The sequence below is a fragment of the Chiloscyllium plagiosum genome, chromosome 12 (assembly GCF_004010195.1).
Source record: "Chiloscyllium plagiosum isolate BGI_BamShark_2017 chromosome 12, ASM401019v2, whole genome shotgun sequence".
In the NCBI taxonomy this organism is placed as follows: Eukaryota; Metazoa; Chordata; class Chondrichthyes; order Orectolobiformes; family Hemiscylliidae; genus Chiloscyllium; species Chiloscyllium plagiosum.
The window spans coordinates 13,406,140-13,419,668 of NC_057721.1; the positions used below are offsets into that span (position 1 = coordinate 13,406,140).

Genomic DNA, 13,529 nt, shown 5'->3' on the forward strand with positions numbered 1-13,529 from the left:
GGATCGTTAGCTGTCTTCCTGTTTGTCCTATGTAGTGTTTTGTGCAGTCCTTGCATGGGATTTTGTACACTACATAGACAGCTAATGAAACGACACGACCAGCTATCCTTAGTAGCCACACACGCAGATGACAAGCAACATGGATTCAACTGGGACAACACTACTATTATAGGACAAGCCAAACCGAGAACAGCCAGGGAATTCCTCGAGGCATGGCACTCATCCACAGATTCAATCAATAAGCACACCGACCTGGACCCAATATACCGCCCACTGCAGCGGACAGCTGGAACTGACAACCGGAAGCGGCAGAGACAAACCACTATAAATGCCAGAGGAAAGATCACAGAAGCGCTTCACAGGAGGCTCCCAAGCACTGGGGATGTCACCTAGACAGGGGACGAAACGTCTGCAACACAAATTCCCAGCTTGGCGAACAGAACCACAACAACGAGCACCCGAGCTACAAATCTTCTCACAGACTTTGAATACAGAGAGGGTTAAGTGCTAAACCAGAAAATTAAGTGCTATTCCTTGAGCTTGCATGGAGCTTTGTTGGAACACTGCAGTAGGTCCAGGGCAGAAATGTTATTATGGGAACAAGCTGGTTTATACAAATGACAAGCAACTCAAAAGGACATGGTCATTCTTTCAGACAGAGCAGAGGTGGTCCACAAAATGATCATCCAGGCCATGTTTGGTCTCACCAATGTAAAAGGAGACCAAACAAGGTAGATGAGACATTGGAAACTGAATACTTTTTAATTTGTCACTGCAGTGTGAATTAATTGCAGCCCTCCTTTGGAATTTCTATCTCAAACAACTTGTACAAATATATTTGTTCCATGTTTTGTACTTGTTCATTTTGATTTTAGAAAAGTCAAAGAATTTATAGAGAATTGTTGCTCAAAAGAGACGCATTTAGCTCTAGCACTGTGAAGCTTTACCACAGAGTCACTAACTCAGCTTAGTCTCTTGGACAGTGACAGATTGATAGGTGACCTGGGCACAAACAGGTTTGAAACGTATACTTCTTTGGACTGCTCCAAATGTCTGCATTTGGAAGCTGTGGGTCACAGATTTCCTATCAAAAATGACCATTGCTCCCTTCCATTCTCACTAACTTGGCCAGTAAAGCCACCAGCCCCAGTCAGAGCTGACATTCTCCGGTCCTTGACCATAGCATGGTGCAATTCATCACCAGGGCCCAATTAAAGCAAAGATCTGCTCAAGATTCTGCGGGATAATGTGCAACTCTCCTAGCTGTGTGGAAGCAACAGCTACTTAAACAATATTTCAGAAGATACAGATTGTGCTGGGCCTTAGGATGGCTCTGCACAAGCACCATTGGCCCAGTAATCAAGTTTAATTAAAAAAAAGTATTGCGGATGCTGGAAATCCGAAACAAAAACAGACAATGTTGGAGAACCGCAGCAGCTCTGGCAGCATCTGTGGACAGAAAGAAAGTCAAAGATTCGGGTCTGGTGACTTTTCTTCAAAAACCAGTTTAACATCTTGGTAACTGTTCAAATTGCACAACTCGGCCAAATGTATCACCTAATGACATAATCCACTGGACAGAAGGGAGGACTGCAGATGCTGGAGATGAGAGTCAAGATTAGCTGGAAAAGCACAGCAGGTCAGGCAGCATCTGAGGAGCAGGAAAAATTGACGTTTCAGGCAGGAGCCCTTCATCAGGAATGAGGCTGGAAGCCCCGGGGGTGGAGAGATAAATGGGAGTGGGGTGGGGCTGGGGACAAGGTAGCTGAGAGTGCAACAGGCAGATGGAGGAAGGGGTATAGGTGATAGGTCAGAGAGAAGGGTGGAGCAGAGGGTAGGTCAGAGAACATGTAGGTAATCTGTCAACAATACAAGTGAACACCAATATTAAACAGCTGTTAGCTGGGTTTTAATCTTTTATGTGTTGCGATCAATAAAGCATCTTTTCATATAGATTTTCCAAACCTAAATTTGATCTGTGGTCACCATGCTTGGGATACAACTTAACTACACACTAACCCCAGACGCTAAACTCCCAAAAATCTGTCACCAGTAAACAGAGACTAAGCACTTCATCACATGAAGTCAGTTGGTCTGGATAAAACATCTCAGTCTTTAAATAGTTCATTAAATATGCTTTTGTACATCAACAAAGATAGATACTTGGAAAGCAACCTGGTTCAGGCATGTTATGACACACCTCTAGGAGGAGGTGGGACTTGAACCTAGGCCTTCTGGCCTGGCCCAGAGGTGGGGACACTAACACTGAACCACAAGAGAAACAACAAATTCTGATAAAGTCTTGACCCATCACTGCCTCTGTTAGCAAATCAGTTTTAAAGGTTTCCTAAATTGGGACCACATTACCCATTAGGTCTGATGATTGTGAACAGTAAATGACAGGCATAGAAAGGGCACAAACTTTCCTCCTGACTAAAGGAACATTCTATAGAGTATCTGTGTAACACAGTGTAGCTGGTATCCAAGCTTCAAAAGACATGGAGGGACAGGCAAATTGAAGGAATTGTTCCTCTAAAAAAAAAGGAAGAGGAAGAAATATTGGAAGATATTCCCATCCAGCTCCTCATTCCATTGCAAAATATTTTTGTATGACTGGCTTTCTTGCTCCTGTCTAACAAAAGCCAACTTCAGACAGAATTTTACATATTCAGCGCGAGGTGCTCGCGACCATTATACCATGTGATCTAACTTACAATTCACATGTCTGTAAACCTCCCGCAGCTCCTGATAATATTCAAGTGTGAAATTGAATGGTTGAGAATCAGCAACTCAGATAAATCTTTACAACAGCAATTTCAACAACAAACACCTACCGTCCCTCTACAGAAGACAGTGAAAAGTGCAAATGAGAAAAAAAATAAATGAAAACACAATTTTACAGATAAATCAGGCTCTCAAAATTCAAATGAGGTTTTTAATTAAAATAGTCCCAAAAAACATAACACTGATTTAACTTAGCCTTAGACATCCGTTACCCTGTTTAAATACTTTGACTTGTGCACATGTTTCTTCAATTCAAACTGGTAATAGCATAATTACTACAATGCAGGCTCAGGAATAGTGGAAGTGTCATCATTGGCTAATTTTACATCATGTATCTGTTTTAAAAAATTCTTAAGGTCAGGTTCGTAGGAGAGTAGTCTGACACAGAACAAACGACCAAGAGGCGAGTCTGCTAGAATATGGGCATTTTATTCCCCGCAGCGTCGCCACAACGGGTCTGGCTTATACTCACTCTACATGTTACCGGAACTGGGAGCCGTCAGTTCTCGTAGAGCGGTTGCCAACAACCCACGCTCGGCGGTTAAACGTAACCCCGGAGCAGACTCACCGAACTGGAGACTTTTCCAGCTGATATACTCTTTTCCAGATATAAACATTCATGTGAACAGCAGAGCAAGGCTAAAAAACACATTCCATTCTGGTTACATACAGATAAGAAGATTCACACGGGGAGGTGTGTAATAAGATTCACACGGGACTAAGCAACACCTCCATTCCGGTTAGATTCACACATGTATTGGGACATAATTTTTAACCGTTTCACCACATTCCACTGCTTGGCCCAATACATGTGTTACATTATGATTCACACATGTATTGGGACATAATTTTACACCACAGTATCTTTGACTTATTTGGGAGGTACAAATGTTCACTTCACACTAATGTATTCATTAGGTTGCAAATCTAACCAACCAGTAAAGCTTACATCAAAACCTCAGTAATAGTTATGGAAATGAAACATTCAAACAAGTATTTCTACTCACCGCAGTTAATGCTTTCTAGCTGTACTGGAAGGCTAGCCTGGGCTGCAGCTATTAGTTTCAGGGCAATGTAAAACTGACTACGGCCAAAATAACCCAGTTGCTTCGCACCACATAGGTTCATGATCTAAGAGGAGGAAACAAGGACATTGTTAATACCTTGTGAAGGAACACTCCATAAATTACTCCAAATTATTCAATTAACAATATGATTTGCGAAGCTAACTATGAAGTGTCACGCAAGGGGAATGTATACAGATCAGAAGGCATACATCAGATTAGAAAACAGATATGGAAGTAGTAATCAGTTATAATGTTTGCCTTCCTTTTCCTTATACCTATTCTTATTCAAAGTTTTGCTACTTCTAAAGAAGCTGAAAATGTGTTGCTGGAAAAGCGCAGCAGGTCAGGCAGCATTGGATATTGGATGCTGCCTGACCAGCTGCGCTTTTCCAGCAACACATTTTCAGCTCTGATCTCCAGCATTTGCAGTCCTCACTTTCTCCTACTTTTAAAGAAGAGAGAGAAGACATTGAAAACATAAAAGAATTCTATTAACTGGCTCATTCAACAACTCAATATATCTTCACCTTGACCATTTTTTCTAATAGTGTTATTTTGCCAGACAACTCAAATCATTTCAGAGTGACAATAATTGCAGCTAGAGAAACAGCCGCATGAAAATGGCACCAGAGAAGAGGGTTCGACCTGTACATTTAAAATGAACACAAATGTGGACAGTCCTTAAAAATCAGCTACAAATTTATACATTGACCGAAGGGAGAAGAGACCCATTCTCAATTACACTGTAGATCTCTCAGAAACTCATTTTATAGAGGGTTTGAAAATACAAAACCCCAGACTGTCACATTTTTGCCAAACGTAAGTAATGATAAAAAGACAGGAGAAATCAGTCCCACAGCCAATCATCTATGGAGAAGTTGCTAATGGTGCTGTCTGAGTTGGAAAGTTGTGGATTCAAGTTAAACTCTAGGACTGGAATAAAAACAAATCAAAGCTGATATTCCACTGCAGTACTGAGCGAGTGCTGCACTCCAAATGCAGTCTTTCAGGTGAGATGTTAAATAGAAGCCAGTCCGTCCCCAGATACATGCAAGTGATCCCGTGACGTGATTTCAAAAGAGGAACTGTGCAGTTATCAGTGGTTCCCTGGTCAAAATTAATCCTCAAATCAATATCTTAAAAATTGATAGATTATCAGGCCATAATCATGTTACTATTTGAGACAGCTTGCCATGTGCAAGTTAGCTGCAACCTTTTCCTTCATTATAACTACCACTGAAAACCTCAAAAGTACCCCATTACGTACAAAGTAGTTTTTGTGGCTGTGATGGGTGCTACATGAATGCAAGATTCCCTTCACAACCAAATGTCCCAAGGGTTAACAAGTACTTGTCACCAGTTGCCTCACTGTTGTATTTAAGTCTCTTGTAGTAGACTTAAACTTCAAAAACTAAATTTGAAAATTAAAAAAAAAGATGATTCTGTCCATTTGAATGTAGCATAATCCCAATGCAGCATTTCTTTCTAACATTCTTTGAGGATGCATTTAAAATAAATTTTAATTCGGTGAATTGTGTATTGCAATCTTGAAGGAACAGTATTACTATAATCAGGCTCTGAATTAGTCAAGGTTTGTATAGGTTAGTATAGGTTTGCAAAAAGAGTAGAACTACAATGTGATGTCAAATCAGGCTGGAATACTCAGGAGGGCCGGACTGAAACACTGAAATATTAAATACGAACACATGGCCATGCTTTCAAACATTTTGTTTTTAAAATGCTTGCATAGGAGCCCGGTACATAAATCTATGCATCAAGATTTCTTGTCCAGGCAAACTGTAGTTTTAGCTAGGTAATATCAACATACCATTATCTTGTTATAAATCACACTGTCGTCAATGGTCTGAAACAGGTAAATGTAATACCAATGCACTATTACATGGCTTTAAACACGCCTCCTTCAGCATCTTGCATGTGCCAATATTTAAATAAATTGCTCAGCTATAACCTTTGCCTCAGCAAACAACAAACTTACTTACTGCTGAAAACAACTTAAGTGTCTTAATCTCACTCTTCTAGTTCTTGAAGAACAAAAAAGGTTTGTCTCATAACCTGCAAGTGAGAATTTCCCCATGTAGACAAAAATCAGTTAGCCAATCTCACTATTACAGCCTCAGGCAGCTTCCCAGATAACTGGATCATAGAACTGGCCCCAGTCTAAGAGGGAAGATTCTTACACCCTATAGAATCAGAGCTATTACCAACATTTCCAAAGCAAATCTAGAAATAGCCAGAAATAGTTGGCACCCAAGATGTTACAAGTTTGGAAATCAGAGATTTCCATATTCTTCTTCCTGGGACACACATTTTTCAGATCAGAGTCACATTACTTTCAGAACAGTCTTTTCCAACTACACGGTACTAGAAAGTATTGTGTGTCAGAATGTTTAATTTTCACATTGGATTCTTCAGGCAATAGTCATCTTTATACTGCAATGTGCGGGGGACACTGGGCCCAGCTTTTGTACACCCAGTTTTAACCTGCCCCAATCATAATGCCATTGGACAAATTTCCCACAGTCTGGAGAGAAAAATATACTTTTCTAAACAGTTAAATTGAATGATATTGTAGTTATCATTAACTACATAGACCTACACAAGCTTTAATTCACCTTAATGCAGTCTCTTTTATTGTTGATGGCTTTAAGTCAGAAGATGCAGCCACAAATAACTGTGGACCTCCAGTAACAGGGAAAATGTCATCCAATTGTAATTAGAGCTAATATTTACTGGCCATTAACAATCACACCTGAACATCTTGATAAGCCTTAGCTTTTACAAATCACAGCTGTGATGGAAGATTTTAGTCAATCACTTTTTAGTATTAATTACAGCATGAAGCTCTCAGTTCATTACTTTTCATCTATATATTAGCTTGATGGTCAATAATCTAAAAAGAGTGTTTTCAAGCAGCTTTTGTAATTATTGAATGGCTCAGTTACTCACTGGATAATCTCACTGAAGGAAAGCCCTTGCTTTAGGCAGGGTCCAACTGTCAGACCAAAAAAAAGGATCAAAGCAGAAATATTCATCATCGTCTTTCCACACCCTTCACACAGCTCATCTAAAAACAATTCCAAGCAGACAATTATATCCCTGTCTCTTTCCAGCGCCCTTACTCAGGATACAACTCATTCGGTCAAATTAACAAGTCCATCAATTGTTCGGAGACACCATTCATTCTCCTCCTCCCGCAAAAGTAATCATTTCTTTCCACTAAGCACATGGTTAACCCTCAAAATTTGTCCCTAACCCCATTAGTGGTTATTGTTCGACAGGAGGATAACATCTTTGTGTTTCACGTCTGGTATTAAGCTTTTAAAAACTAACCTGACACCTATTGCTCAGAAACAGGTTTTTGTAGCCAATGCTTCCTGCACAATGGAGTGCGTAACAGTTTCCAGCAAGGTAAACAAAGATTAGCTCTAAAAGATGTCAAGCCTTCAGCAATCCTCACATAAGCCGTTGTCCCATTGTAGAACTTCTTTAGCAGACTGGTAATGGTTTGACCGAATCTCAGGCTCCCCCTTCATACTTTAAATCATCCACATCTGTGAAGTCTGTGAAATAAATCCAAAATTTTATTCCCTCATTCCTGGCACTTTTCAAGTGACATGTTTGAACACCCAAAAAAGGGTAAGCACATGCACAACTTCTGTCTACAGATTTCCAACAACTAATCAGACTTAACTTGTAGCCATATAGTAAAGCTATACATTCTTTATCCCCTGGAGGGTTTGGGTAATGCAATGATTGGATAGAGCCTTGCACACCAACTGGATGTTTGACCTTATGTGGCAGTGTTTATATTAAAATCACCTGTAACACAAGAAATACAGATATTGTGGTCTTGAAGAATCCAACAGATATTTATCACAGGTATATGTGATATACAAACATTACATTCCCCAGGCACATGAGCCTCTGGGCTAATACGAAGCTGTTAGCTTACAACAAAGGAGCATGCTTCTAATACAGCATCAAGCTTCAAGTGATCAGAAGCAAGATGGAATGTCAAATCTTTATACCGCAGGTTATATGCTATGATGCAGTGAATGTATAATAAACATGTCCCTCTGAGGGATATTAACCATTAGATGTAACACAACATCCTCCTTTTTCCAAAAATAAACATTTATCCTGAATAGATATACTGTTGCAGATAGGTATGCATTGTCAATTGATAACTATGCAAAAATCTGTTTTAGCTGTTTCATAAGACTAACATTCCAAACTTCAATGTAATGCCTTTAGAAGTTTGACAAACGGTCCTGATCTGGCAATTCTACTCACCAGAGAGGTTAGTTCTGTGCTTTACTGCACACTTTTGAAAACCTGGTGTCTTAGCATCACCACACTGTTATAGGAGCATTCCTCCTTGCTCTTTCTATAAAATTACTGTGCTGTACCTTTCCCCAAGGTGGCTTCTGTTCCTTCTTATAATGAACTTGTTGCTTATTCTGGAAACCTTTGTTACTATCCAGCAGGTATTTGGATGAGCTACTATGCTGAGAAACCATTACCTCTGTATTACCGTCCAGGAACAGAGCATTCTAACCTCTAGCTTCTGCAATGTATTACACGGTCTTTGTGCTGCAGCTCAAAAATGCACTCCAGACATTTTATTGCTTCTCTTTAATTAAGGCAATCTTTGAAAATTTATTCTGTCTTGAAAGAACCATATTCTAAATCAAAAGTAAAAGTTACCATTGCTTTCTTGGTGGGCAATGCTGTATTTACAAATCTGTGCAATTGTCTGCACTCTGAGACCGGTGTTGCCGATGGGCAAGAAATTCTCCCTTTGCCTGAGTACGCTGTTGCCAAAGCTATGGTCTGATTGGTGTTCAGCTAGTTTTCCAAAAAGCTACCATCAAAGATATTGGAGATTTTCTAAGTGACTGCCACTGCTACCAGAGTGTGAGCTTGCCTCCAACAAGATATTTTACAGGATGTGGCAAAGCTACTGATCTCCCATAACAAAGAAATTGGACATGAATATTGGTCGCGTTGAAAAATCCAATAGGTATTTACTACAACTATCATAGACTAACACTACATTGCTCAGGCAGGGCTTATTTGAAAAAGAGCACATTGACAGGATCCCCAGGGATGACATTGGATGGCAGTGACTGGAGGAGCAGAGAAGGTGGTGAAATCTATGGAGAGGGAAAGGTTAAATTTTTGAAGCTGTTTCTGCCTCAGTAATATTAATTTATTATTTTTTTCAGTATTTTATCATTTGTACACTTTATTCAGTAATTTATTCTGTAATCCAAGATGGCGCCAGAATATGGCACCATTATCCACATTTCACTGTACCTCGGTACAGGTAACAACATTAACTGCTCTAGATTTATTTAGAAACAGAAGTATGCTTCCAGTAGAATGTCATGCAACAAGTGATCAGAGACAAGATGCCCTAGTGCAAGTAAACCTGATCAGAAATGTGAATATTTCGGATTTACCGAAATTTATTTTACCCATTATACGTAGAAATATTTAGAAAACATGTATTTTCAGATATGAGTATTCTTGCTATAGAGCTAAATCAATAAACTCAGATCAAAACAGGCTTTATCCTGTTCAAAAGGTCAAAATTTCAAGCTGGGGCTAGGAGAGAGACCAAGTTCAGAAAATGAAAGCAGCATGCGTCTTTAGACAATGCAGAAAACCTAAATTTATTTCTGGGAGAAGACCAGTATTCACTGAAACCTTCTTTGAGACAGTTAATTAGTTGTCATCTTCACTTCCAAAACATTCTGGTTTTAAATTCCATTTCACCATCACTTTCATATTTAACAAGCTGCATGAATGAGTGCAGTCGTGCTGCAGGTAAAATTGATACGCAGCACAAAAAGTGGCCTGTTCGTTTTTTGTCAATCGTTCAACTATGTTTAACACCAAAATTTGCTGAATTTTATATTCTTTTGCACCTGGTTATATGCTGATAAGTAGCAGCTAATAAACTATGAGGAGTTCCAGTAAATGGAAAATAGATCGATAGAACAAAACTGGGACAACTTCTAAATTCGTAACCTCTTCAGGCATATTGGGCCAAGAGTTAAAACTAACATGGCATTGTATCACAAAATAGAAACTCAAACCTAGTTGAAGAAGGAGTAGTGTGCATGTACCAGGAATTTCCAGAAGCTTAAAACACTAGGTGTAAGCAGTTATAAATGAAAATGCCAATTTATCAGCACAATTGTTTTAAAAATAGCAGGTCTCTTGTAACGCATCTTAAACTAAGGGAGAAAGTAGCTCTTTCATAATGACACAGTTAAATCATGTTACATACAGACAATATATTAAATCTGCTGTGAAAGCTTATCTATTTTTAAATTTGCCCTTTTCTTTTTGGCCCACATGTATATTCAAATAGTATGCTCGGTTTCAAAGAGAACCTTAGAGTGCATTGAAGAATTTCCTTCTTCATGTTCTCTGCAGCAAGCATGGCATTTTTGCAAGTGTTCCTTCACAAGAAACTCTCCAGCAGCACACCCTAATGAACAATGCACAAGGGCCTCATTTCGAGTTAAGAGAATAAGGTTGCATAATTTAATTATTTGATTGGAGGTAGGAGGGGATTGGAGAGGAAAAGAGGGGATTGCAGAAGAAAACAAAAAGGAGAAAAAAGGGAGGAAAAAAAAACAGGGAGGTAAAAGGAAAGGAAAGGAAGAAAAGACAGATAGATATTGCAGTGCTTTTGTAACCCAGAAATAACACAAGGAAAGATGACAATCATGGCAGAATTACAATGTCGTCCAACAGTAATGGCTGATAACATCAAACCAGAGCATAAATACATGTATGTAGTATAAACTGGGAACACAAAACGAGGTAACTGTCAGCTTCACAAATCCAACTTGACTAAAAAAGATGCTCTGATGTTTGCTCTGGAAGTGGCTGGAAATGGAAGTCATGGGGGAGAACACAAAATAGTTTGGTGACTGTTGGGTTTTGAAATGATTTGAATGGAAGGCCAGCTTCACTCCACCAGAATATTTTGAAGTTCTTTCAAAAAAAAGGAAGAAAAAAAAAGAAAAAAAAATCCTCAAACCGTCATCCTAACAAGCTATGCCAACTTTCCTGGTCCCTCATTCTTTCCATTGCCAACTCAGCCCCTGTGCTCAGGTACAAGGTACCTCACACCATCCATACCAGCCTATGACTCATACCATTCCTGACCCAGCACTTGGAATTTGTGATTATTACAAGCCAGACGACTCAACTTTGTTATAACCCTGGACAAGACCAAATTATGCCATGATCTGGCGAGGGATTGGTAGTGTTTAGTTTTAAACTAGAAGGGGAGTTCCAGAGGATTTACTAAGACAGTGAAGCCACAATATTCCACAAGAAGAGACAAGTCTTTAATGTACAAGTTAGAAAAGGTAATACAAACTCAAATCTGTATAGGACCCTAACAAACATCCAGAATTAACTTATGGTAAACATGGGTAATATAATGCAATCCAATACAGACAGCGCAAATCAAATATGAACGGTGAGCAAGAAATCAGTGTGATTTATTTCAGTAACTCCACCCAGATATTAAATGACATTGTGGGTCATTAAATTTCATTAAACTTGACAAGTGCGACAACGCTGTGACTTTAAAGAGGTTATTTTGTCCTTTTTTTTGAAGAGAGATTTTAAGGTAGAGGTACACAGCTGTAGACCATGTTCACGAGAGTAAACAGCTGAAAAGGCCTTAGGGTTTTTTTTGAAAGTTGGAACAACAGAAGCAGCCCGAATGGGTGGGATCCAGCTCCCAGACAACAAGCTGCCACATCGCTCTCTGCTACAGACAGAAGCTGGAGTTCTCTCTCTTTTTCAGAATTGTCTTTTGATGTTCTTTGCTTTTGGATTGAAGAACTGCATGCAAGATAAAAAACAATTGGAGAGAAAAAAAAAATTGTGTTTGAGATATTGCTGTACTGGAACAGTTACAGTTACTGCATTTACTGTTCTGTAAAGTTCTCCAATAGCGTTAGGTTATTCCAATTCCTTCTTTTTGTTGTATTTTAACTATAGTGGATGAATGGACATGATTTAATGTCGAGTCGTTTAATTAAATCGGATGTGGAAAACAGTAACTTACATTCACCTTTAAAATAAGAAAAAAAGTTTCGGGCCTAGGCTACCTTCTTAATATATTTTGAGGGTTTGGTCTGGTCCATAATAAGAGATTTGAATTTTGCACTTTTGCTGATCCAGCCTTGAAACTCCTGGTCAAGAGCCACTCACTCAAAAAAGGGCTGCCTCAACGTCTGCTCCTATTCAAGTTGATCACCTTTCTGTCCAGAGTCCATATTCACCTGGCCTCCAAACTGTTTGCCACTGTGTATTCACTGGCACAACTTGCAGCTTTGCACCAATAGCTAATGTTAGCAAGGCCTGGGATGTTCCTGCTGAAGCACCCTCTGGCATCACTGTTGCTATGTTGAATTCTTTGAAAATTCTTTCTGCAGCAGGGGCAGTTTCTTCAGACATTTAAAAGGTTGGGAGTTTTCAATGCCTTGACAGCTACAATGGGTTTGCGCACACATTTCATTTCTACTTTTCTGAATCCCAAACAGCACCTAACTCTTCCCAAAGGTATTACTGTGTGACATTCAAAAGGATACCTCATCACTCCAAAGAATTCTCATGAAGATCGAAAGTTAACTACCAGATTAAAACATATAAAGTAATATCTTAAACATCCCACTAGCAAAATTCAGATCGAATGAAGGTTTAACATGGACAGCTGCCCCTGGAGACAATGGATGTGCACAATAGGACCAACCCGCTTTCTCCTGCTTGCAAAAATGGCAGAGGTTGGGTCTGTGGTCAGACCTTCTGGTCTACAGCCTTCATCACCACCTTCACTAAGACAGACAAACTCCCCATCTGCCCAAAAATTCAACCTATCCCGTTCTAGAGAGTCACCGAAAAGAACTGCTACTCCTGCTGGGTATGGCGAAGGGCACTGCTCTCCAAACATAGCAGGCTCACATTATAAGAAACAACGCCTCTACCTCAGTGAGCAACACTACAGGAGATCTGTGGATGTTACAACAATCAAACAAAGAAAAGAATGCTGACTGAAACCCAAAGATGGCCAAAATTAACTTGCACCACTGTACAGCCATGTAGCATCTCCTTGGGAAAGAAGTGGAGAGCTGCACAGTGACGATGATCCTCTTGAAGGGTCAACTGACTCTTTCCTACTTAAATTCTCGCCCACCCTCTGATGACCCCTTCTCCCGTCTCCAATACACCCTATCCACCTGGACACCCCGTGCTGGCCTCTTACCCGCCCTCTATTTCTTCATAGCCAACTGCCGCCGCGACATTAACCGTCTCAACCTGTCCACCTCTCTCACCCACTCCAACCGCTCATCCTCGCAACGTGCAGCCCTCAACTCCCTCCGTTCCAACCCCAACCTCACTATCAAACCGGCAGACAAGGGAGGCGGGGTAGTAGTTTGGCGCACCGACCTCTACACCGCTGAGACCAAACGCCAGCTCGCAGATACCTCCTCCTACTGCCCCCTTGACTATGACCCCACCCCCCACCACCAAACCATCTCCCAGACCGTCCATAACCTCATCACCTCGGGTGATCTCCCATCCACCGACTCCAACCTCATAGTCCCACAACCCCGCACC

The 13,529-nt window shown here is 40.2% G+C and overlaps 1 protein-coding gene across 1 annotated transcript in view; it reads right to left on the minus strand.

The window, feature by feature from the left end:
* LOC122555488 (ralBP1-associated Eps domain-containing protein 2-like) overlaps window positions 1-13,529 on the minus strand; it is a 193,834-nt gene that overhangs the window by 138,491 nt on the left and 41,814 nt on the right. The window contains exon 2 of the mRNA XM_043701514.1: window positions 3,792-3,915. Within this exon, the coding sequence (XP_043557449.1) occupies window positions 3,792-3,915 (124 nt within the window). The remainder of the gene's footprint in view (window positions 1-3,791; window positions 3,916-13,529) is intronic.